The sequence below is a fragment of the Artemia sp. Qi Xiang Cuo genome, chromosome 7 (genome assembly GCF_049724085.1).
Source record: "Artemia sp. Qi Xiang Cuo chromosome 7, ASM4972408v1, whole genome shotgun sequence".
Taxonomy (NCBI): Eukaryota; Metazoa; Arthropoda; class Branchiopoda; order Anostraca; family Artemiidae; genus Artemia; species Artemia sp. Qi Xiang Cuo.
The window spans coordinates 4529462-4557258 of record NC_142800.1 but is presented as its reverse complement, the minus strand read 5'-3'; the positions used below and the strand labels follow the sequence as shown (position 1 = coordinate 4557258).

At 35.6% G+C, this 27797-nt stretch overlaps 1 protein-coding gene across 11 annotated transcripts in view; it reads right to left on the bottom strand.

Moving 5' to 3' along the window:
- The window catches only part of nrm (neuromusculin), a 326404-nt gene that overhangs the window by 192860 nt on the left and 105747 nt on the right, over positions 1-27797 (bottom strand). For all 11 annotated transcript variants that reach the window (XM_089091978.1, XM_089091975.1, XM_089091971.1 and 8 more), the window contains exon 4: positions 2822-2995. In XM_089091978.1, coding sequence (XP_088948104.1) covers positions 2822-2995 — 174 coding nt within the window. The remainder of the gene's footprint in view (positions 1-2821; positions 2996-27797) is intronic.

Here is a 27797-nt window from a genome sequence, read left to right as displayed (position 1 = left end):
AATCCAGACGACACATACTACTAATTCTATCAAACAGTTCGTGGTGACGAACTGTAAGTAAGGAGCGACCCGGCTCAATTGTAACCGAAACTCTAAAAAACGGGATAGCAAACGGATAAAAATATATGAATATAGAAATTCGTTACGTAAGTTAATTCGTAAGTTACGTATATTTATTACTAATAAAAACGTTCGTAAATAAAATTAAACAACGTTCGAGAAAGCCATTTAACCAAATAAAAGTAAAATTAATATGCAAATTTGGTGTTGATTATTCATGTGCGGTGAGCCAAAATCAAAACCCACATTTATTCAAAAACGTTCAAAAATTAAATAAAAAAACAAGTTTTTTTAACTGAAAGTAAGGAGCGACGTTAAAATTTAAAACGAACAGAAATTATTCCGTATAAGAAAGGGGCTGTCCCCTCCTCGACGCCTCGCTCTTTACACTAAAGTTTGAATTTCCCACAACTCTATTTTTTTAAACAATAAAAAACTTTAGTGTAAAGAGCGAGGCGTTCAGGAGGGGACAGCCCCTTTCATATACGGAATAATTTATGTTCGTTTTAAGTTTTAACGTCGCTCCTTACTTTCAGTTAAAAAAACTTGTTTTTTTATTTAATAACATTTCAAGTCAATATTTTTCCTATTGCTGATACACTGAAAATTCCTTACTGACCAATTTATCACGCAAATTCCTTATCAATGAACGCAAACTTTATTGTAAGTCAGTAGTTTTAAATTTCTGATGATGCAAATGTAGAATTTCTCCTTTATATTTTCCCATTATTTTTTTCCTATTTTCCGTATTTCTTATTCCTTTCAGCAAAATGGACTTTTGTTTTTACTATCAGTGACACGTTGAAAATAATGTATTATCCGATTTTTCATGTACAATCCTCATCAACAAATTCAAACTTCATTGGGAATCTGTAGTTTTGGGTTTCTGATAGCAAAAATGTAGCGTTTTATCTCTAATGTTTTGATGTTTTTTACCTTTCTTCTTTTTCCTCATATGAGCATCGATAAATCATACATATTAAACGGCTTCTACATAGAACACTTGTATTATAGCACTTAAGGCCATTATTTGTCGTATTACTGACACATTGAAAAGAATAATAAAATTTGCATGCTGAAGACAGTAAGTCACTAGTAAAATTGGAAAAGAGGTTCTGAAGAGAGATTTATGATGGAAAGGCCGTCATAAATTTTGAAATCTTCTAAGACGTTCCAATAACCAAAAAGTTGTTAGAGATAAAGTTCGACGATGTTAGAGATAAAGACAGACAAAACAGCCATTTACAAGAAAAGAAGGTATACATAACCGTGGAAAAGCCTTGATGATGTTCGTAATAGTAAGGGATATGCAATTGAGGTGTGAGTTGAATAAATTTTAGAAAAAAGCTTATATTTACAAAAAGAAAGGTAGTATATAACCGTGGCAGAGACTTATAGAAGATCGTAATGGTTATGGATACGCAATTGATTTGAATAACCTAGCAATTACGCTTATCCATTTCCTGGTGATTACAATTTGGCTATGAAACTACTATAATATTTTCCAATCATATAATTCTAATTAAAATTATTTTAAGTGAGTGTAAATAAATTTCAATTATAAAGAATTCACAGCAATAAGAAAAGGAGACCATATTTAAATTAAATTTCAAAATATTAGATTTGAAAAGTATGCCATGTGCAGGTTGGAATCGAATCTCTTTGGAATCGATCACTTGAATTTTCATAAATTTCCTACTTGAATGAGGATATACCCCTAAACGATTATACAGCACCGATGAAAATCAGCCTAAAACCAATGTTCACGGATCAAGGGTGGTATATGTTGTGACCAATATGTGAAAATTTCAAACAAAACAGATATATAGCACACTCACAACAGCAAGATAGATGGACAAAATGAAAATATGCAACCAATTAAGCACAGCTGTATTGGGTATACGTTCAACACCAGCAGGCAAGGTAGAGGTTGTTGGATAACGAGGTCAAAATTCGGCATTTGATTCGTCGCATTGTCAGTATAACAGAAAGATTATACTCCCTGTCTTCTAGGAAAAATTTTGTCTTCTTATCTTCCCCGTATTTTTGGAGATACTTGTTTTCTTAGACAGATACTTAGGGGTACCCTGCTCCCCTTGAAGATGCTGCGACTTTTCATTACTAGAATGTAAAGGAACCAAATACAAGGAACCAAAGGAACCAAGAGCCTAATAGAGTAGGGTGTTTTGCTAGTGGTAAAGCATAAGTATTTTAAGCTGTCTGATTACCCCATACTCTGAAACTCAATACTGCAGATTTCAGGGTGGATAGTAAATCAAAGCATTTATCCTATACTATGATCACCTAAATAGGAGGGAGGGAACAACCAAGAAAGAGAGGGTTACGAAGAAAGAAGGACAGAAAGAGAGAGAGAGGGGAAAAAGCAAGAGGGCTGGAGGAAAAAGAGAGAGGGGCAGAAAGACAGAAGGGAAAGAGAGGGAGGGACAGCGAGAGAGATGAAGAAACATAGAAACATAGATAGAGGGAAAGGGAAGGAGAGAGACAGAAAGAGAGAGAGAGCATGAAAGAAGGACAGAGAGAGAAAAAGAGATAGAGGGAGACATAGAGACAGGGAAAGAGAGAGATTTCCAAGGTAGGTGATAGTCAAATTACTGAAAAACGCTGTTGATGAAAATTAAAAATGCAACGACGCTATTTTTCCAAAATACCTATCAGTCATAATTTAAGTTTTGCTTTTTATACCCACTTTGAATAAAAAAAATTAATGGTGTGAATTCTAGATAAGAAAGATGGCACTTACCGCCAAGCCTTTTAGTTCCGTTCCACCATCCCAAAGCTGGTAGTGGTCGCCCACCACCAGAGCGACAAACGAGAGAAACAGCAGTTCCTTCGGGTAGGGGGCCGATTGATGTAATATTTTCAACTTCATATCCTTCTTCTTCTTCATAGGAAATGGTAACATAATCAGGAAAAGCTGGAATAGTATCAGTTTTACATATTCTCGGAATACTAATGAATAAAAATGCATTAAGGACATACCTACATAGTAGGAGATGTGGTGCGGGTTCTCTCCTAGGATTATCTCATTATGAAGAACTGGTTCATTGTTATTGACCCCCATGGAAGTGTCCTTTCTAACCCCCTTCCCTCTTCCTTTGGCCGAGACTAGTGCACATCTATGATTAAGGATATCTAATTTTATTGTATTTAGCATTGGAATGCATGAAACATTAAGTCAATGTAGTTTCAATAGGATTAGGAGCAAATAAATGCAGTTATAAAAACAGGCCAAAAAGGCCAAACAGGCCAAAAAGGTCACATCGACAAAAAGTTTGGAATGGAAGTTCTAAAGCGGATAGTGTATGGATCATTTCAATAACACTTATTGCATTTCGATTTCATTTGCTAATCTCTAATAGGCAAGTGTAGCCTATAAGAAATGAAATGGTTTTCCTCCGGGCCATGCATCTTCCTCCAAAAGTAAAGGAAAATCGAAGTAATAAATTCAGCTTTCTAAATTACCATTCCGATTAAACTAGAATTCATTTTACTACTTTGTAATATCAATACCTAGCATATTATCTTTTCCAAAAAGCGTACCTGCTGAAAACCCTGTCCATGTTTGCATACAGGGTTGCCAAAACTCCTTGGTAACCCTGTGCTACCCTATATATTTTTATTACATTTTCTGTATATTTGGTATTTAAATGATTGAATTATTCAGTTAGCGCGGTTTTAATAGAATATAAATAAATTAATGTGTTATCGATAATAGGCCAAAACCATTCACAACAAATTTTGCAATGGAAGTTCAAAAGCGAATCTTGCATGCGCGTCAACAACACTTATTGCGATTTGATATAACTTGTTAATTGAGAATAATCAAGCGTAAAAGCAATGAAATTGCTTTCCTCAGACCAGGTATTCCCCTCCAGAAATAAAAGGAAATCAAATTAATAAATTCTGCTGATTAAATTACCATTTTGATTATACTGGAATTCATATTATTATTGTCATACTAATGTCTATCATATTATCTTTTCACTCAGCGTAGCTACCAAAAGCCCTTTATATACTTGCACACAGGGTTGCCCCTAACTTTTTAGCAACCCTATAGGTTGCACATTTGCATTATTTTGCTACACTATGGGGGGAGGGGGCCATGGGTACCCATAAGCTGAATTCCTGGGGGGGGGGCAAACCTCGTCTAATTGGCACTTTTAATGCTATATAATAGAAATCTCAGAACAAAAATATAAAAATAAGGCAATCATTCATCCAGGGGGGCGGGAGCCCCCTACCCCACCCCCCACCCCCACCCCCCTAATGGGCGCCCATGGAGGGGGCAATAGGATTAAGTAAGTACTTCATAAACAGGCAATCTTAAAAGAAAATCCATTAGCATACCCAATATGCCCTTTGTACATATTTTGACAAGGTTGTCAGACAACTTTATCAAAATAAGCAAAGATTAGCTCTTCTGTGAGATAATCTATTTGTGAAGCTCAAAAATAAAAATGTAAACTTTAGCAAAAAAACTGGAGAATCGAAAGAAGGAACATCGAAATAGTTCACTAACATATAATTTTTAAACTACTTAAAAGTACGATAAACATGAGAACTTAAAAAGAGGGGTTGAACCCCAATCCTCCTAGAAATAGCCACTATGCATATAAAAAATTAAGCCATTTGATTAAGATTCTGGTTTAATTTGGAGAATATTACTATGGAAACCAATAAGGGCTACATCAATCTTAAGATATCCTATAGCCTATATACTTTTTGTTAGAAATGTTCATAATAACATTCCAGATTAATGTGCTCAAGACAAATTGAGAAAGGAATATTGCAGTATTTATGAGTATTCATTTCATAACAGTCAATTAAGAAATTGCAAAAGATAATTTTGTGGTACTTCACAAAGCTCTAAAAGGAATATATTCCTTTCTATGATTGATGAATTGGAATGATGGAACGCTTTCGTTGCTTAGATATATGGGACGCTAACTTTCGGTAAATTATTTTCTCTTTTTATTTTTATTCTTAATGTACGCATATTTCTACAGTCAGTGAGACCCAGCGTTTAATTTAAAACCTGGTTTAATCTATTGATTAAAATAAAACTTAAATTAATACCTTTTGCTTAAATTACCACGATGCAGAAAAAGTTATAAAACTAAATAGGAATTTTGTTTCCAGTTAGGCAAAACTTAAAAAAATACTTTTTTCTGTAGGTGTGCGCCTTTTCCCCATCGAGTTCCTCGCACGTTAATGATTTAACTGCTGAAGATATTGGATCTGCTAACTTGCAGAATGAACCTAACTTAGCAATCCGTTAGATGTAATTGTGTCCGAAAGCCACAAACTGTCTAAAATAAACGCATTCTTACGCATAAATCTTGTGATTAGTTTATACTACTCTTTGAATTATTCACGAAGCTAAGACATTTACTTAGAATTTTTTTGGGGGGGAAGGGGGGATTATAAAAAAGTAAGTAATAGTTTCAATAAGAAGCTCCCGGAAATCAGCCAAAATTTAGGATCTTTAGCGTCGGGGCCTCAAGGCCCCCTCCAACGCACCTCCCTTAGAGTCAAAAAGCCAGCCCAAGGACCACCAAAAATGAGGACTAGCCAAACGTACCGAGACAGTCTTGTGAAAACAGGGAAGAAATAAGAATATCCAACCTTTATGTAATTTTCCAAAAAATCATTATTAATATATTTATAAATGAAAAATAATATCTTCAGAGAATAAAGAAGAGGTTATTAGCCAAATCTTGATAGAAAAATTTTGCAAAAACCTTAATGTTAGTCGATGGGAAACCCAAGAAGTCATTAGAATTTGTTTGATATCTTTTTATTATCCAGAGTAACTGAATTGCAATTGGATACAAGATAAATACATTAGAAAATATATACTTGATTATAGATTATAAAAAGTAACAATAAGTATCTGCAGTGAATAAATTATCACTATAAATGTCAAATTAACAAGCGAGCATTTTAATCTAATTTGTCTATTTTTTTAAAGCTGAAAGCGATAGGATGAGGTAAGAATCTTTGCTTTTGGATGTTAGTTTCAAATGGTGTAGATGTATAAAATGAATCCATGCATGGTTATGCACCGTGCATTTGAGAGGCACAATTTCACTTTACTTATTCTTAAGTATCGAAGCTTGTTAAGACTAGCTTAAAACAAACAAAAATCACTTTGCACATGAGGGAGGCTACCCCCTCCTCAACCTCTCCCTCTTCACGTTATATATACTATCTTTACAAACAATCAATAATTGTGTATTGTATTTTTATCTTTTCTCGAAAACGGCTCCATATTTTTTCGGGAAAATTTGTATCATGGGATATTCTCGCCTAAAAAAACGACCTAGATAGGTCAGAAGTTTAATAAAATTCATTAAGAGCCTTAATTTTTGAAATTTGGGAAAATTGGAAACCATACTTGATACCAATTAAACCCAAGATACCAATTTTTCTGAAAAAATATTGAGCCGTTTTCGAGAAAAAAATACATACATAAATATACAATTATTGCTGTTTACACACACATATATATATATATATATATATATATATATATATATATATATATATATATATATATATATATATATATATATATATATATATATATATATATATATATATATATATATATATATATATATATATATATATATATATATATATATATATATATATATATATATATATATATATATATATATATATTATATATATATATATATATATATATATATATATATATATATATATATATATATATATATATATATATATATATATATATATATATATATATATATGTATATAAATATATGTGTGTGTGTATATTTATGTATGTATTATATATATATATATATATATATATATATATATATATATATATATATATATATATATATATATATATATATGTATATATATATATATATATAGTATATATATATATATATATATATATATATATATATATATATATATATATATATATATATATATATATATATATATATATATATATATATATATATATATATATATATATAACGATTCAAGAATAATCATCATCCCCCCCCCTCCCAAAGTGTAACTTCCGAATACTTATTATAAGAGGCGAGTCTGAAATATCAAAGTAAAATATTGGTTCATCCTTTCCACGGTTTTCAAGATGAATTCTTTGCACAAATCTTTTTTTTATAGGAGTGCTCCAATAAACGCTATTGACGGCCATATCCTTGCGAAATAAGAGACTATTAAACATTTTATACAAATTGAAAATTGAGATAAATTACCATTTAAACCCCAGAAAAGAGAAGCTCCTTGTAGTACTCCTCCCACCACCTCAAAGAATTTTCTAGTGGCACTCATGCCCCCTGTCCCTCGAAGCGTCTTCACTTTTATACCGGTAGACATCTGAATGTAATATTTTATGTTATACAGAAAAACACCGTCTGTAGTAAGAGGTGCATTATTACACCCCCCCCCCCAAAAGCACCAACATCACGGATTTAGCCTAGTCCAAAAATAATCCCGAGAATCAGAAAGGATTAGAGATTAATTTCTATACCCTCCTCCCCCTAACCCCCTTTTATTTTTGTGTGAAGGTGAGTTAGAAAATTTGGGCATAGATTCACACTTTTTCAGGCTTAACCCCCCTCCCTTTCCCTCTACGCAGAGATCCACCGGTCCTCTTCCCTAATGGCATTCTTGCTTGTGCTTGAAAAAAGTCTATTCAGATAAATTTTACCCAAATAGGGTGTTTTTTGAATTATTGAACCAAAAACAAATAAAAATGTGCATTTTGAAGATACTGTCCGACGAAACCTTCAACACCCAAAAACCTTCAACACCCACAAGAACTTCCCTTGGGTACAGTTTAAGAGCTACCCAGGAATCAAACCAGGTAGAAAGTGCTGCAGAGCTGGAATATCCTCCACATGAGTTTAGCTAGAAATACCAAAATTTTACAGCCACAATCATGGCTGAGAAAGAGGCAGAAGCGATATATATTCTCTGGAGATATGAACTCCACAAGAACTTCCCTTGGGTACAGTTTATGAGCTATCCAGGAATCAAACCAGGTAGAAAGTGCTGTAGAGCTGGAATATCCTCCTCATGAGTTTAGCTAGAAATACCAAAATTCTACAGCCAAGCGGCACAAGCAGCCATTGCGTACGCAAATAAGAAAAACATAAAGACACTTCTAAAAAGGCTTCTAGAAAGAAAGAAACTTCTAGAAACTTCCAGAACTACGTCAAGAAGATTTAACCTTATGAGAGAGCTATTAAATCTTAAGGGCTAGACAATTGTCAAATCAAATTTTCCTTTATTTCAAAACGTTTACACGGTCGGGCCGATTCTTGTTGTTTTTCGTCAAGACAATAATAAATAATTCAATAAGTCTACAGATACAAAATGTAATTTTCACATTCAGTGACACGGTCAAAACTACTACAATTTTCACAACGCTTACACGGTGGAAAAAACTAAAAAGAAAAAAATTAAAATAACATACATCTATATATAAAATTATCCATCTAAGTTATAAAGGCGAATAAACCTAGGCAATTTTTTTTTTTTCATATTTTGCATGGGTTGTAAATACTGGTTGTATTTTTGGTATAGGTTCAGCAACAGACCTTTGCAACCTTTGTCTACAAGGGGAAAAATCCGGAGGAAGTATATCACGGAGGTTGAGATTTTTCAAGATACCCTTTCCCAACTTAAGACTAAGTTGTTGCCTTCTTTTTTCAAGGGTAACAAGTTTAAATTCTTGGAGTAGCGATATATAGGGGATTTTAGGAGATGTAGACGCCACAAGCAGGTCACGGAACTGAACTCGTTCCAATTTATCCTACTGGTCATGAGTAAGGAATAAATGCCATACTTGACAACAATATTCTAATATAGGTCTAATGAAAAAAAAAGATAGAAACTCAGAAGATGCTCAACAGGAACACCATAACGAGATAGTAACTTCATAGCAGAGATACCCATATTTCCACGGTTGACTCTGCTTCCTACTTATTTGCCCTGCTTCATATCTGACAAAATATGGACGCCTAGCAGCTTAATTACGGTCACCATCTGTTGTTAGTGTAGCGGAGGATAATGGGTTGGTTTAGTCCTTAAGAAAGAAATTGGAAGTACAACGGGTTTGTTCATATTCACCACCATGTCGTTACTGGCAGCCTGATTCTTAATGTTCTCGACTATACCATACGCGTTGCTTGGGGAGTCCTTGTGGCAAATTTCAGTTAATGATGGATCATCGACGTACTTCCATCTTTTTGGATAGGACTCTGCCAGCTCGTTGATCATAACAAGAAACAAAAGGGGACCAATAATTGTTCCTTGTGGCACTTCACGGTGTATTTGAACCTCGGTTGAGCATGCGCTCTTATATTTAGTGCTTTGCTTTCGATCCCAGAGAAAGCTGGCAACGATTCTAACTAAAGCAGGGGTTATACTTTACCTTGTAAGCAACGTTTTGATGAGTTTAATGTGGTTGATCAGGTCGAAAGCTTTTTTCAAATCTATTGCCATGAAGTTTATCCAGTAGTTCGAGTTGTCTACGTTCTTGAGGATTTTTGCCAGAAGGCATACCAAATCTTTAGCTGTTGAGTTCTTGGGAAGACTACCAAATTGCTTTGGATCCACCATGCTGATGATCTTTTCCTCTATCCAGGATGAGAGAAATCGCTCGCAGACTTTGCTAAATACCGGTGTAAGAGTGATCGGCCGAACTCCAGTGAAGTCATTAGGTGCGTCTTTTTTACGTATCGGTGTCACATATCCCTTCTTTCATAAGACGGGAAGTTGCCAGAAATAGTGATGTGGTTAAATAAATTTGAAAGTGGTTGACTAAGTTCGTCTGGGAATGTTTTTATGATTTGGATTGGGTTATCAATTGCCGTAACGCTCGCTCGTTTGAGCATTCCAAGTTTTTGGTCACCATTTGAGCTGTTATTGTAGGGATGTCCTGATAATCTTGAGGTGGCTGTGGTATCTCATCTGGGCATAAGGGAGGTAGGGTTTGCACAATACTAGCCAGGTGGGTGTTAAGTTGGTTGCCCAATTCCGTATCTATATCATCCAAGTTGAAATTGACACACTTAGTTTCTTTTCCAATGAGTTTTTTAACTTCTTTGTACCACTGTAGGGGTTTGGATTAGAACAAATCATTTACTTTATCTTGATAGTAGTCTTTTGATGTCTGGCGTGTCAGTTTGCAAATTTTGCTCTTCAAAACAATAGCTATCTCGCGTTTCCCTTCTTTGAACAATCTTCATTTCTCAGCTATCAGCTTTTTAACATCCTTTGAAATGTACGGACGGTCGGCGCAGAAGGACTTGATTTTTCTCTCGGGGAAGTAACTGCAAAATTTTTCAAGTAGAGTATTTTGAAGAATTTCTGCTTTTGAATCGGCAGTGCTGGCATTCGATAAATCTATCCAACTGTCTTGATTTATCCAGTTTCCAAACTCGAACAAACCGGTATCAGCGATTGGTCGGCTGGTTGTCTCTTTCGTCGAGTACGTTATTTTCACGCTATTCAACGGATTTAGCTCAAGTGAGAAATGGTAACTTCCACCCAGTCTGAGGGGCTTTTGTAATATTTGGTCATATTTGTAGCGATTATGTCAAGTGATGTTCCTTTTTTGTAGTTGGGAAATTTACAGTAATGCTTAACTCAAACGCCCTGTAAAATTTTTTTAGTTTCAGCTCATTGCCGTCACCGAGAACAAACATCGCACATCCGGACCCCTTACCTGAAACGTAGGCAGCACTCAGGTGGAGCTTTTCAAGAAACCTTTTCTTCTGTTCGTAGGGCTGGCCAGGCGAGTAATAGAAAGCACACACAGTCAAACCATTGGTTCTCCTTGGAATTCTTTTAGATTGGGTTCTTAGCCACATTATTTCTTAGCCACAGTCAAGACATGGAACATCAATAGTAATTGTAGCTAACTTTTCATGGGCATAGATTCCTACGCCACTGCCCTTTTTCCCAAGGGATTATCATCTGGTCTAAGCTTAAAATATTTATTAAAACCATTGATATTCATAAGACCGATATTTTGGCGGTGGACATCTGTTACCACCAGTACAGTTGACTTAAGGATGCATGCTAGGGTTTCTATTGCAACTACCTTATCTGGGTTGAGACTTTCAGCGTTAGCGTAGATAAACTTTGGTAGTAAAAATTCAGATCACGAATATTCTTTAATCTTTGTCCTCTTCGTGAGGCCGGTGTTATTAGGCTTGTGGCAAGTTGAGAAAATTTGAAGAGAAAAAGAATGAAGTGAGTCTCCCAGATCACAACCACAAGATCCACTAGCGCAAGAAAAGCACCATGTCTGCTCTAAACAACAGTTTCTAGATAGTTGTTGGGGGGAGGCGGGAGGGACGACAGACGTAGAGTTCCTCAATCCTAATTCAAAAATGACAGTATTCGTCATTAGCCAGCTTTAGAACTAGGATTCTTTTTCTGAATTAACCCTAGAAATGAACATTTTTTTTGGCTGACTCTAAAGTCTGAGATATTTTCTTATTATGTTGGAATTTTTTCAACATACTATTTATGGAGTTACTTACTAACTCACTTAATATGCTACTTAATCACTTGGCGAAGCAAGTTGTCTTCGTTGAGTGTCCATGTTTTAGATGTTGAAAATAATGAAATGAAAAGAAATAAATAAATAAATTTATAAATGTAAAAATAAATAAAAAGTATAAAAAAATATACAAATAAATATATAAAATAAATAAATGAAATGAAGAAATGAAAAGAAAACACTACGTCTGTCTAGCCCTCAATGGTTTCAATTGAGCTCCTTGTAGAAAAGAGTGTGTAAACTATTTGTCATAGTAATAAAGAAAGAAGCTTATATCCAAGCCTTAACGGATGATTCTCCAAGTTTGCTAATTGGTCAACCCCAATATGATTACAATAACTCGGTCAATGAAGCTGTCAGAAAAATCCTCGCAACAACTTTCAATTACTCTTATGGGAACTAAAAGCCTGTGTATGACAACTGTCAAAAGAAAGGAAAGAAATAACGACTTGTATAGAATTTAAAAAAATGAAAAGATTCCCAATTTACTTCCCCAGTTTGCTATTTGTCAAGAGCCTGAATGAAGGAAAATGAAGGGATAAGCTGAAAATAATCTAGAAAATATTAGTTTTAGTTGTGGGATTTCTCTTCTTTTTTTTCTCCGATAAATAATTTTTCGGGGCTTTTTGTCTCAAATTCTTGAAAATATGTTGATGTTCAATCCGGGGCAATCGTGTTACAATTCACCTAGTGTAACATGGTGTAACACTTACACCATGGATGGCAAGAGTATTGAGGAATATAAAATAAACCCACTTAAAATGGATGTTTTTCTTATATTGCGCTAAAAAAAAAAAAAAAAAACCTTACTGAAAGAAATGTTACTTTTCCAATACTTTCTTCCAAGTTATTTTCCAAAACATAAACTACTTCATACAATATAATATTACCTGTTGGTCAAATGCTTCTTTCTTGCTTTGGATTTTTTCTTTTCCTTTTTTTACATCTCCACTGTTTTTTAAGACTTTGTAGAGAGGGTGACGATAAATTAAAATTTCTAGTGAAATAAATTATAAACAGCTTAATGAATCTTTGAATTTCGTTTGATTAATTTATCACTGATTCGTCCATATTTTTAGATATTACATTTTTGTCTTGTTTAAAACTGATACATCCGAGAGCCAGTTGGCACCTGAAGATACTTATTAAGTTGCATTCAAGGGCTCTATGAACCTCTGCTGCCTTCAAAGGCCCTAATAAATTATAGCAACAGCAAGCCCTCTGAGGCCAAAATGGCCAGGCATACTCTTCTTCAACCCTAATCTGTTCAAAGCTTCACTCTTTACTCCCTCCCATCAAGCTTCAATCTCCTTATTTATGATCTTTTCTCAACCCCTTCAGGGGCTAACTAATTTTCGCTAGGAGCCCTTAATATTCAGTTTCCTGGGATTATGAACAGGCATTTGCTCTGCTGATAGATAAACCTTAGTGATGTAACAGAATAGAACATTGCAGATAAGAACATATAAGTGGTGTAACAGATAAGAACATTAAAGTAACTTGTGTTCTGTACGTGAATAATGCGTATTACAGCGGTTAAGGTAGGGAGTGAGGTTTGTAGTTTGTTCAGTATGAAATCAGGAATTAAGTAGTACTATATCTTATTCCGGGATACTGTTTATACGCTTACACACAAAACCATCAACAGAGCTGAACACCAACAATTTTAGTCTAAATGTCTATTTGTGTGCAGAAAGAGGTTTGTCAACCTTGTCAGCAAAAATATTCTGCTTGGATCACGGAAGCATGTCTTTAGACATTCATCAAACAGTTTGTGGTAACGAAATGTATCAAACAGTTCGTGGTAACGAACCGTAAGTAAGGAGTGACCCGGCTCAATGGTAACCGAAACTGTAGAAAACAGAATTTTGATACCAATAGATACATCAAAAGAATCAGATTTTAATGCTGATTTCAAATATATAAGTTTCATCAAGTTTAATCCTACTTATCAAAAATTACGTGCCTGAGAAAATTTGGATGATTTTCGAAAAAAGGGGGAAAGACCCCCTAAAAATTATCGAACCTTAATGAAAATCTCACCATCATATTCAGCGTATCATAAAACCGTACTGTAGAGGTTTCAAGCTTCTATCTAATAAAGTGTGGAATTTTGTATTTTTTGCCGGAAAAAGATCAGGGATGCGCTTTTTTTTGTTTTTTTTTTTTTTTCAGGGGTGATAGTATTGATCCCGTAGTATAATAATATCGTGGGAGGGCTCATTTGAACGGAAGTTAAAATTTCTAGTGCTCATTTTAAGTGAAAAAAAATGGAGGGCAACTAGGCCCCCTCCCACGCTCATGTTTTTCCCAATGTCACCCGATCAAAATTTTGAGATAGCCATTTTGTTCAGCATGGTCCAAGAATATGATAACTATGTCTTTTATGATGACTTAATCCCCCGAAGTCACCTAGGGGAGGGCTGAAAGTTATGAACTTTACCCAATGTTAGCATATAGTATTGGTTATTGGGAAATATACAGACGTTTTCAGGGGGGATTTTTTCTGGTAGTGGGGGGGAGTGGGTCGGAGGTTATGTGGGAGGATCTTTCCATGAAGGAAGTTTTCATGGGGGAAGGGACACTGCTATGAAGAGGGCGCCGGATTTCCCAGCATTATTTAAAAAAAGATCAGAAATTATATACATAAAAAAAAACAAGTTTTTCAACTAAAGGAAGGAGCAACATCAAAACTTAAAACGACAGAAAACATTACGTATATGATTGGGTTCACCTCCTAGTCAATACCTCGCTCTTTAAGCCAAAGATTATTTAGTACTTTCATAAGAGCTATTTATTCTAATTAACGGCATTTGTGATTAAGGGGTCATTTTTAAAGAACTAGAACAAAATTCGAACTTTTGCTTAAAGAGCAAGGTATTGACTAGGGGGCAAACCCTCTAATATACGTATTAAAAATATATGAATATAGAAGTTCGTTACAAAAATGTGGAATTTCCATTTTTTGCCAGAAGAAAGATCACGGATGCATGTTTATTTGTTGTTGTTTTTTTTTCCAGGGGTAATCGTATTGACCCAGTGGTCCTAGAATATCGTAGGAGGGCTCATTGGAACGGAAATTAAAAGTTTTAGCTGCCTTTTTAAGCGACCAAAAAAAAATGGAGGGCAACAAGGCCCCCACCAATGCTCATTTTTTTCCTAAAGTCACCTGATCAAAATTTTAAGACATCCATTTTGTTCAGCATAGTCGAAAATTTAATAAATATGTTTTTTAGGATGACTTAACCCCCCACTGTTCCCAGGGGAAGGGCTGCAAGTTATTAAATTTGCCCATTACTTACATATTGTATTGGTTATCGGGAAGTATACATACATTTTCATGAAGGATTTTTTTCTGGTGGGGGGTGGGGGCTGGAGGAGGGGGTTACTCGGGAGAATCTGTCCATGGAGGATGTTTCTTTGGGGTAAGGGACATTTTTATGAAGGGGGCGCCGGATTTCCAAGCATTATTTAAAAAACCATCAGAAATTAAATAAAAAAAAAACATGTTTTTTCAACTGAAAGTAACATTAGAACTTAAGACGAACAGAAATTATTACGTATATCAGGGGGTTTGCCCCCAAGTCAATACCTCGCTCCTTACGCTAAAGTTTGTTTTTAGTGCTTTCAAAAGAGCTATCTATTCTAATTAAACGGCCTTTGTGATTCAGGGGTTTGTGAATTAAACAGAATTTTAACTTTTAACGTAAAGAGCGTGGTATTGACTAAGGGGAGAACCCCCTCATATACGTAATATAAAAAACAAAAAAAAAACAAGCGATATGGCTCAATAGTAATCGAAACTTTTAAAAACGGAATTTTGATGTCAATAAATGTATCAAAAGAATGGGATTATAATGCTGATTCTAAATATATAAATTTTATTAAGTTAGTATTACTCATCAAAGGCTGTACTGAGAAAATTTACCTGATTTTTTAAAGAGGGGAGAAATATCCCCTACAAGTGACAGAATTTTAATGAAAATCACACCGTCAGACTCAGCCTATCAGAAAACCCTATTACATAGGTTTCAAGCTCATATCTACAAAAATCTGCAACTTTGTATTTTTTCCCAGAAGAAAAACATACGAATATAGATGTTCGTTACGTAAGTTAATTTGTAAATTACGTCAGAACCAAATTTAGACAGCCATTTAGCAAAAGGAAAGTAAAATTTTTATGCAGATATTGTTTACTTATTCAATGACGGTGAGCCAAAATAAAAGCTGCACCAACTAAAAAACGATCAGAAATTAAATAAAAAAAACAAGTTTTTTAAACTGAACGTAAGGAGCGGCATTAAAACTTAAAACGAAAAGAAATTATCCCGTATATGAAAGGGGATGTCCACTCCTCCACGCCTTGCTCTTTACGCTAAAGTTTGACTTTCTCACAACTATATTTTCTTTAAACAATAAAAAACTTTAGCGTAAAGAGCAAGGCGTCGAGGAGGGGACAGCCCCTTTCATATACGGAATAATTTCTGTTCGTTTTAAGTTTTAATGTCGCTCCTTACTTTCAGTTTAAAAAACTTGTTTTTTTATTTAATAATATAAGGAGCGATCCGGCTCAATAGTAACCGAAACACAGAATTTTAATACCAATAGATACATCAAAAGAATCAGATTTTTATTGTAATTTCAAATATAAGTTTCATTAAATTTAGTCTTACCCATCAAAAGTTAGGCGCCTGAGAAAATTTGGCATATTTTCAAAAAAGAGGGAAATGCACCCTAAAAGTCATAGAACTTTAATGAAAATTACACCATCAGATTCAGCGTATCAGAGAACCCTATAGAAGTTTCAAGCTCCTGTCTGCAAAAATGTGAAATTTTGTATTGTTTGCCAGAAGATCACGGATGCGTGTTTATTTTTTTTTTTCTCCAGGGGAGATCGTATCGACCCAGTGATCCTAGAACATCGCAGGAGAGCTCATTCGAACGAAAATTAAAAGTTCTAGTGTCCTTTCTAAGTGATAAAAAAATTGGAGGGCAACTCCCCTCCCACGCTAACTTCTTCCCAAAATCACCGGATCAGAAAATTTTCAGATAGCCATTTTGTTCAGCATAGTCGAAAAATCTAATAACTATGTCTTTGATGATGACTTATTCCCCCACAGTCGCCCGGGGAAGGGCTGCAAGTTATGAGCTTTGCCCATTGTTTACATTTAGCATTGGTTATTGGGAAGCATTCAGACGTTTTTAGGGGGGATTTTTTCTAGAGGGGGATTCGGTGAAAGGGGGTTACGTGAGAAGATCTTTCCATGGAGGAATTTTTCATTGGGGAAGGGAATTTTCCATGGAGAAGTTGCTGATTTTTACAGAATTATTTAAAAAACGATCAGAAATTAAATAAAAAACAAGTTTTTTCAACTGAAAGTAAAGATCAGTGTTATACTTTAAAAGGAAAGGAAAATATTACGTATATAAGGGGGTTCTCCTCCTCATCAACACCTGGCTCTTTGCACTAAAGTTTTTTTTTTTTGCACTTTCAAAAGAGCTACTTATTCTAATTAAACAGCCTTTGCGATTCTAAAACCAGAGGCAAGTGGCAAGTGTGTTCCGTTTAACAGACCAGTGGCCAACCGAAACCTGGAAAACGTTTTCTTCCTTTTGCGCAGTTTGTTTTGAAACTTGAAAGGGAAGATAGTGATTATTTATTCCATCAATCCTATTTATTACCAATTTTTGACAAAAAAAAATCCCTTCAGCTTTATTTTCAGTAAGGGAAAGATCAACAAAAGAAAGCCATATATGTCAAACCTTTCCCTTCGTCGAGTCATTTATAGGTTTCCGGACAGTTTTCTAGCAGAGTCTTAATTATCCAAGTGGGAATTTCGAGCTAGATAGGATGGTGAGAACAATTGCCCCTTTCTATTTCTTTTCATGGCCATTTCTTGGCCTTTTCTCATCTTGCTATCTGGACAAAAATCAATTTGAGTGCAATTTTAGAATTAATTAGGCACAAAGCAGAATGTGTCTCTGAGAGAATTTGACAAATTACCAACAAAACGGAGAGAAACTCGCTAAATTAAAAATATGGCTCTAGAAATTCAATGCGTCAATTTGGAACGCGCTTAGGACTGACTAGTCAAGGGGGGAGTGATCCAGCCAATAGCCGAATTAAAGCAATTTTTAGTTACCTAGCATGGTACTTTTACCTATTAATTTTAAAAAAAAAACTCCACAAAATAAGTTTTTCAAAGAAAAGTAAAGAACCCCATTAAACCTAAAATAAGTAAAAATCAAATCAAATAATCTACTAAGCGTGAAACTACCACAAATCAGTATCGATAAATAAATGAAACCCAAAACGAACAGAAATTACAATAAATAACCGAGTCAAACTCAAAACGAGAAGAAATTAACACGAGTAGGGCTCAAAACCCGTATGCCATCCCAAGGCCAGAACGTAATTTGCACTTTACTGAAAAAATATAAATGTTTTTACTTTTATAGCTTTAATAAATCAAATAATATTAGCATTTTGATTACTAAATATCTGTATGTGTATATTAAACTGACAATGCATATTCATTTGTGGTAGTTTCACGCTTGGTAGAGTATTTGATTTTATTTTTGCTCATTTTTGGTTTAATGGGGTTCTTTAATTTTCTTTGAAGAACTTATTCTGTGGAAAAAATTTTTTTAATTAATTTCTGTTCATTTTATATTGACATAGTCTTTTCAGGGAAAACGAAAGTAATTTTTTTTATATTTTCGTTTTTTAAAGAATGTGTACTTTGGCCTGCTGCTTTCATACTTCAGAAAAATTTTCTGCGATTTTTACAGCAGATACCCTCTCCGAAATCTGGATATACACAGTCAAGTTTGATTTAGTTCGATGCCTTCTCTAGTTGATCTGAAATAGAAAACCTGATACCATTCACAAAAAAATCTGTTTACTCTCTTTGATAGCTTGGATACACTTACGCCATTTTGATTTGGTTAAATTTTAAGAGCAGAAGCAGCCCCAAATGTTTGAATATAATACCCTGAGTCGTTCTTGGGATACTGCTGAGATGCCTTATTGGGAATTAGCATTAACACAGTGCATTTTGATTTAATCTTAAGGCAACATTTAGTTTTGAAACATATTGGGCAAATAGAATAGAATATGATTTATTGGCTAAAATAGCACAAAAGCTAGCATAAGCACGTCAGAATTACAATAACAAACCAGATGTTAGGGGATAAACATAAAACAAAAAATTGAATCAATAATAAAATAAAACAGATGTTAGGGGATAAACATAAAACCAAAGTTATCAATTATTAAAATGGGAAACAAAATAGGTAACAAAAGAATTTTTGTACCTCATGGTCAACATTTGGGGATACAGGTCCAGTTGGGTATTTGGAGCTCTACGAGCATTGAGTCTTGTATTAGGAAGAGTTAGGGGATTTTCTTTAAAGGGAGGGAGAAAACGTCGATGATAGTCAGAACTAAGGCACTTGAGACCAAAGTTCATGGTAAGGATGTGACGTCGTGATTCCAATGTAATAAGTTCAAGTCTAGCCAAACCTTCATTGTATGTAGTATAGGCTGTCCCGAGAATAATTTTTATTCCTCTTTTTTGAATAATTTCAATTTTAGAAAATTGGTCTTTGGTCAACCCAGGGTGCCAGACAGGATTAGCATATTCCAGACAGGGTCTTATATAAGAACAATAAATTATTTTAAGGTTTTGGATTGATATGGAGAACCGTTTGAGAAGAGAGATAGATTTAAGGAGAAAACAACCTGACTTAAATAAGTGGGAAATGTGAGAGTTCCATTTAAGGTCATTGTCCAACTGCACACCAAGCAGTTTAACCTTATTTAAATTTGGTATGTAAAGGTACTTATTGATAGGGGGTATACTTTTAAAAAAAAGAAAATAACATGAAACTGCTTTTGGGTATGCTTAAGTTGAGTTTAACATTGTCAAGATCATTCTTTAAATTGTTAATTAGTGAATCAAGTGTAACATTCAAAGTCTTAGATGTTTGACAAAGGTTCAGTAATGTCAAATCATCCGCGAATTTAAAAGATTTGTCAAAACTTGTTAAAACATTATTAGAATCTATTAAAAATGCTAAAGGACCTAACTTAGTCCCTTGAGGTGCTCCACAGGATATCAAGGAAAAACCTGATGAATCCCCGTTAGGGAGGACTACACATTGCTCACGGCCAGACAAAAAGCTAGCTAACATAAGTAAAACAAAAACACTTGTGCCTCTATAAAGAGGCGACCCACCACAATGTTAAGCGATTTCAGGTCCTAGAGGTCGCAGAGAGACGGCGGTAATCGCATTTTGTAGCCCAAGCTTAAACTAAGAAACTTGCAAAATTTCATCCTCCTCCGACTTTATCTTCATGGGGTAAACTGGGCCGGAAGTTTGGACCCTCCTACCACAGCCCCCCTTTAACGTTGTTCGATTGGGCTTAAATTTAGAGGTTAAGCTTTCTTAGGGCTCAGGAGCTTATCTTCGAACTTTCAGATCAATTCGATTATTCCTTCCCTGTTTTCAAAAATCAAATATAGCCACTTAAAATTCATCATCATCATTTCTTTTTTTTTCTTAGCCACGCCTACAGGTCACAGTTGACAACTGATCCGGGTGAATGAGGACTCATTCGAAGTAGAATTCGATCTGTTAGGGCCTTTTGATATTTCCAGACCAAAACAAAGATCCTCCGAATTTAAATTTACGAAAAACCTCGTTTTGCTATAAGAACCCGCTATAAGCGGGCTAGCCCGTAACGACGCGGGTTCGTTTTTAGATAAGAGCCCGCAAGCGATATCCGGTCCTAGCAGTTGCAGAAAGACAGTGGCAATCAAATTTTGTAGTCCAAGCTGAAGCTAAGAAGCCTGCAAAATTTTACTCCCCACCGACTATCTCAAGGAGGCACACTTGTGTCTCTATAAAGAGGCGACCCACCACAAGGTTAAGAAATTTCAGGTCCTAGAGGCCGCAGAGAGACGGCGGTGATTGCATTTTGTAGCCCAAGCTCAAACTAAGAAACGTGCAAAATTTCATCTCCCTCCGACTTTATCTTCATGGGGTAAACTGGGCCGGATGTTTCGACCCTCCCACCACAGCCCCCCTTTGACGTTGTCCGATTGGGCTGAAATTTAGAGGTTAAGCTTTCCTAGGGCCCGGGAGCTTGTCCTCGAAATTTCAGCTCAATCCGATTACTCCTTCCCTGTTTTCAAAAAACCAAATATAGCCACTTAAAATTCATTTCTCTTTTTTTTGTTATCCACGCCTACAGGCCACAGTTGGCAACTGATCCGGGTGAATGAGGACTCATTAGAAGCAGAATTTGACCAATTAGGGCCTTTTGTTATTTTCAGACCGAAAAAACTATCCCCTGAATTTATATTTACGAAAAACCTCGTTTTCCTATAATAGCCCATGTTAATTTTTCCCACCACAACCCCCCTTTAACATTGTCTGATCGGGCTGAAATTTAGAGGATAACTTTTCCTGGGGCCTGGGAGCTTATCCTCGAAATTTCAGCTCAATCTGATTACTCCTTCCCTGTTTTCCAAAAACCAAATATCAAGTTTTATGGGGATTTGCTTGCTTTAAAAAATAGATTCACTTTACTAAAAAACAATTATAATTGTGTCTCTTTAGTCCAGCGGTCAAGACTCCTGACTCTCAGGCGCAAAACCCGGGTTCGATTCACCGTCAGAGGAAATTTTTTATATACTGAATTTAAAGTTTAAAAAGAAAGTCAGTTTCTTTTTTAAATAACTCCTGACACGATCAGCTAACAGTTAGTCAAGCAATAATAAGTAATAAACTGTACAAAAACGTGCAGAAATTATTTGAAAAAAACTACGTTTTCTAAAGAGTTAAAGAGGCTGAGTTACAAGGTCGAACCTTAAAACGTACAGGGATTAGGAGGCACAGTTGGGGGGCTGCTGCCCCCCAAACCCCCGCTTTCGCAGCCTTGAAATGAAAAAAAGTTTTTTAAACTGAAAGTAAGGAGCGACATTAAATCTTAAAACGAACAGAAATTATTCCGTATATGAAAGAGGCTGTGCCCTCCTCAACGCCTCGCTCTTTACGCTAAAGTTTGACTCTGTCTCACAACTTTATTTTTTAAAACAAAAAAAAACTTTAGCGTAAAGAGCGAGGCGTTGAGGAGGGCACAGCCTCTTTCATATACGGAATAATTTCTGTTCGTTTTAAGATTTAATAAACCCAAGATTTGGAACTAAGTTTTAATTTGAAATGGGCGACCTTCTCGTCAGTAATGGGTCTATAAGAGTAACTGATCAATTGCTTAGGGGGAAAGGAAGATAAAGGGGTCCAAAAATGCATAGATGGTCACTTGCCCCTAATGGAGGGGCTATTTTGGGGACACAGTAGTAATCTTCAATGTTGTTAAATGGGAGGGTTGGCGTGGGAGGGGGACTCTTTGCCCTCCAATCACCTTAGGCTATTAGCCCTTTTTAGCCCTTTATATTTTCAATCGAATGAGCCCTATTCGAAGTTCCTAAGACAACTCCTTCGATACGAAGTGCCTGTTCTAAACAAAAAAAAAAGAAAAAAAATAATAATGCATTGTACACACATCGATGTTTACTATAAAAATGTCAAGCCTTCCAATAACTTTCGACTATTAAAAAGGGCACTAGGCCTTTCAATTTTCAATCGAATTAGCCCTTTTTGAGTTTTTATGACAACCCTTTCTATAAACACCTTATATGCCCCAAGGGCATAAATTACAACCCTTCGCTCGAGGGTTGAGAGGGGTTTGTCTTCCTCAAAAACCTGATTTCCAGAACTTTCAACTACGTTGAACAAAATGGTTATCTCAGAAATAGAACTGGATGTGTTTGGGGAAATGGTGGGTGTGAGAGGGGCGTTAGTTACTCTCCAATCACTTTCCACTATTAAAAAAGGCACTAGCCCTTTTCATTTCCAATCGAATGAGCCCTTTTGAAGTTTCTACGACAACGCTTTCAATAAAAACATCATATGCCCCCAGGGCATAACTTACACCCCTTGCCCGGGGGGCTGGGGGGGGGTGCCATTCTCAAAGATCTAATTTCCAGAACTTTCAGCTGTATTGAAGAAAAATGCTATCCCAAAATTTTGACTGGATGTGTTTGGGGAAATGGTGGGCGTGAGAAGAGGGTTAGTTGCCCTCCAATCACTTCCGACTTTTAACTAGGGCACTAGCCCTTTCAATTTCAGATGGAATGAGCCCTTTCTGAAGTTTCTACCACAACACTTACTATAAAAACCTTATATGCCCCAGGGCATAACTTACAGCCCTTGACCTGAGGGCTGTGAGGGGGTTGTCATCCTCAAAGACATAATTTCCAGACCGTTCAACTACGTTGAACAAAATGGCTATCTTAAAATTTTGATTGGATGTGTTTGGGGAAATGGTGGGCGTGAGAGGGGGTTACTTGCCTTCTAATCACTTTCGACTATTAAAATGGGCACTAGCTGTATCCATTTCCTATCGAATGAATCCCTTTGAAGTTTCTACGACAACGCTTTCTATAATAAAAAAAACCTTATGTGCCCCCAAGGGCATAACTTACAACCCTTGCACTGAGGGCTGTGGGAGGAGTGTCATGCTCAAAAAAGTAATTTCCAGACTTTTTAACAACGTCGAACAAAATGGCTATCTCAAAATTTTGATTGGATGTGTTTGGGGAAATGGCGGGTGTGACAAGGGTGTTAGTTATCCTCCAATCACTTTCGACTATTAAAAAGGGCACAAGCCCTTCTAATTTTCAATCGAATGAGCGCTTTTTGAAGTTCCTACAACATCGCTATCTATACGAACTTTATTTGCCCCCAGGGCATAACTTACAACCCTTACCACGGTTCTAAGGTGGGTTTTCATCCTTAAGGACCTAATTTCTAGAACTTTTAAATACATTGCACAATATACCTATCTAAAAATTTTGATCCTATGTTCTGGAAGAAATGGTGAGCGTGAGAGGGGTATCAGTTGCCCTAAAATCACTTTTGACTATGAGACAGAGCGCTAGCCCTTTGAATTTCTAATTGAATGAGCCCTTTTTCAAGTTTCTATGACAAAGCTTTCAATAAAAAGATTATATGTCCCCAGGGCATAACTTACAACCCTTACCCTGAGGGCTGTGGGGGGAGTTTCATCCTCAAACATATAATTTCTGGACCTTTCAACTGCTTTGATTAAAATTGCTATGTCAAAATTTTGATTGGATGTGTTTGGGTAAATGGTGGGCGAGGAAGGGGTGCTAGTTGCCCAACAATCACTTTCGACTATTAAAAAATGCACTAGCCCTTTGAATTTCCAATCGAATGAGCCTGTTTTGAAGTTTCTACGACAACGCCTTCTATAAAACCTTATATGCCCCCAGGGTATAACTTAAAACCCTTGCCCTGAGGGTTGTGGGGGAGTGTCCTCCTCGAAAACATATTTTCTATATGGAAATCAAGTACGTTGAACAAAATGGCGCGGGGGGGGGCTAGTTTCCCTCCAATCACTTTCGACTATTAAAAAGGGCACTAGCCCTTTGAATTTCCAATCGAATGAGCCCTTTTTCAAGTTTCTACGACAAAGCTTTCAATAAAAAAATATTATATGCCCCCAGGGCATAACTTACAACCCTTATCCTGAGGGCTGTGGGGGGAGTTCAATCCTCAAAGATATAATTTCTGGACCTTTCAACTACTTTGATTAGAATTGCTATGTCAAAATTTTGATTGGATGTGTTTGGATAAATGGTGGGCGTGGAAGGGGTGTTGGTTGCCTTCAAATCACTTTCGACTATTAAAAAGGGCACTAGCCATTTCAATTTCCAATCAAATGAGCCCTTTTTGAGGTTTCTACGACAACACTTTCTATAAAATAAAACAAACTTAGGCCTATATGCCCCCAGGGCATAACTTACAACCCTTTTCCTGAGGGCTGTGGGGGGTTTGTCATTCTCAAAGACATAATTTCCAGGCCTTTCAACTACGTTGACCAAATTGACTATCTCAAAATTGTGAATCGATGTGTTTGAGGAAAAGGTGGGCGTGGGATGGGGGTTAGTTGCCCTCCAATCACTTTCGACTATTAAAAAGGGCACAAGCCCTTTGAATTTCCAATCGAACGAGCCTTTTTTAAAGTTTCTACGACAACGATTTCTATAAAAACCTTATATGCCCCCAGTGCATAACTTACAACCCTTGCCCTGAGGGTTGTGGGGAAGTTACCTTCTCAAAAACATGATTTATATGTGGAAATCAACTACGCTGAACAATATGGATATCTCAAAATTCTGATTGGATGTTTTTGGGGAAATGGTGGGCGTGGAAGGGGTGATAGTTGCCTTCCAATCACTTTCGACTATTACAAACGGCACTAGCCACTCCAATTTGCAATCGAATGAGCCCTTTTCGAAGTTTCTACGACAAAATATTCGATACAAAGTGCCCTGGTGTAAGACCAAGAACCAAAAATAAATAATACATTGTGCCAGCATCGTTCTTTACTTAGGCAGCGCTATTGCGCTGCCTATGATATGAGAACAATTGCTCCCTTTCCACTTCAGAGGCACCATTTCATCAAAATTTAGAGGGTGGGGCTAAATGTATTTTCCAACATCTATCTAAGCATCGGTGTTTTTGATTTTTTTCAATGAAAAACCTTTTTCGATGAAAAGAACCTCCAAAAAGGTTTTTTCTAAAATCTAGGAGCAGAGGCCTCCATTCTTCCCCCTGAAATTGACGTGAATGTTCCATTTCTTTTCTATGTTATTACTTGGACTTTCCTCATCTTACTATCAGGACAAAAATCAATTGGGCAACTTCAAGGGCAGATTCAGAATTAATTTAGTACAAAGCGAAATATGTCTCTTTGACAAATATCCAACAGAACCATTGAAACTGGCTAAATTAAAAATATCACTCTAGAACCTTTATGTTAATCATAGATGTACTAAGGACTACCGAGTGAAAGGGTCAGAGATCAGGACAATAAGCAGGACAGTAGCTTAACTATATGGAAGTTTTAGTAATCCAACAAGGAACTTCTGATTTCACTGATTCTATCTAGGTGTATCTATATTTTCATACAATTTGCTTGTTTTGCACTTTCAATTGCCCCCTCCCCAATATCCTCTCCCAACACTACCCCCTGCCCTTAATCAACTTCTAAAGTAGCCGAGCCTGTTTTATATGAGAGTCCCTGCTTCTCATATAAATAATTACAATTTGTGACAAAAACCCACATTCGGTGGGATTCGAACCAAAAACTTTATTATTAGAAGCAAGGTACCATGGTTTTGTTGAACCTTCGATATATCCACTGATTCGGCCAAGACATAATCATCCCTCCTAAAGCATCAAGATTTACCATTCCTGCTTAGGTGTTTCGACATTTCACATTCAATTTACCAGTTTTTTCACGTTTTCAAATTTACTTCCCACCCCAATATCAGCCAGCAACTGGAATGTCGATATTTGCCCGTGTCGTCTCAAGTAATTAAGTACAATATCAACCTAAACTAGAATAAGTGCCCGAGTACATGTCTGTTTCCGAGTCTGTTTCTTAATATAAACAATAAAAGAAAAATTTCCACGAAAACCTGCATTCGGTGGGATCCAAACCGAGAATCTCAGTAATCAAAGCAAGAAGAAAGGCAAACCGAGGTGCCAAGGTTCTTTAAAGGCTTTTGACATGTGCATTGCCTCAGTAGAGGCTTCCCAAAAGATTTTCCCAAAACAGACTTGTTTAGGATATGCCAATACTGTGGGCTGCTTTTTTCAGAACAGACAGTCGTCTGGTGAGAATAAAAGTTTCTCCTAGACAGAAATGAGCATAGAGAAGCACACAAAAATACCCAAAAGAGTTGCAACTCTTCGAAAACTTTAAAGTAAACAACGCTTACTTTAAAGTAAGCCTTATTAGAAAACTGTGACCCTGCACCCCCCCCCTTCGATAATTCTTCAACGGGCTAGTTGCCCCTTGAAGAATCATCTTTTCCCCAAATGCATGCGATCGAAATTTTGAGATAGCCATTTTGTTTAACATAGTCCAAAGATCATGCTTCCAGGATTGATACAACTCCCAGAGCTCGGGGGAGAAAAAATCAATCGAAAAAATTTAGCATTTCATCAGAGTACATTCTTTAAATTCTTCTTCCTTTGATTGTTTTTAGTGCTTGCTTTTTTTCCGTCGCAACGATCCTCAGGATTCTATTCCCAAACAATTTAATATTTTTGTTTGCAAACTTTGTACGAAAACGCTCTCTCAGTGGTAAAAATTTAGATAGCTATTAGCTGTTCTTCTGGGTTATTTTTTGAAAGAAGTAACTTTGAAATAAGACAATAACAAGTCAGGCCATTAAAAGTACAGTAAGTTATGGAACCTTGGAACTTTCGGTTCTGAAGACAATAGATGAAGCGCTTCAACAACTTCTTCTGTTATTCTGTCCAAGCGGGATCAAATCATCTTTTTAGACCGAATTGACCCGGCAAATTGTATTGCATCAACTCTAAGAAATGAGGAACTGAGGGGAACAAAAATAAAAAAATTCTACAAAAAAGAAACAACGAAAACAATAAGAACACAATGGAGTTTCAATCCAAAATAATTGGATATTTATAACCTTTTAAATATTATAACTATATATATATTAAATTATAAATATTTATTAATATCAAACTATATTAATTATTTATATTGCATCAGCTCTAAGAAATGAGGAACCGGGGGAAAGAGAATAAAAAATTCTCCAAAAAAGAAACAATAAGAAAACAATGGAGTTTCTATCCAAAATAATTGGATATTTATAACCTATTAAATATTATACTATATATATTAAACTAGAAATATTGTACTAATACTAAACTATGTTAACATTATTAATATGATATTAATATTATTAATTAATATTAATATTAAATTGAAATTTATTTTAATTAATGTGTCAAAAATTAATTATTTAATTACTTAAAATTTATTAATATTAATGTAATATACTAACCCATAAATATTAATTTAATATTTAAAAATTTTATAACATTTATAAACTTCCTTTTATAGACTTTATAACAAAAACACTGTCTCAACGGGAACATTTCTGTAGCTATTTGCTGTTATTTTCTGAACCTAACGAATCTCGAACAA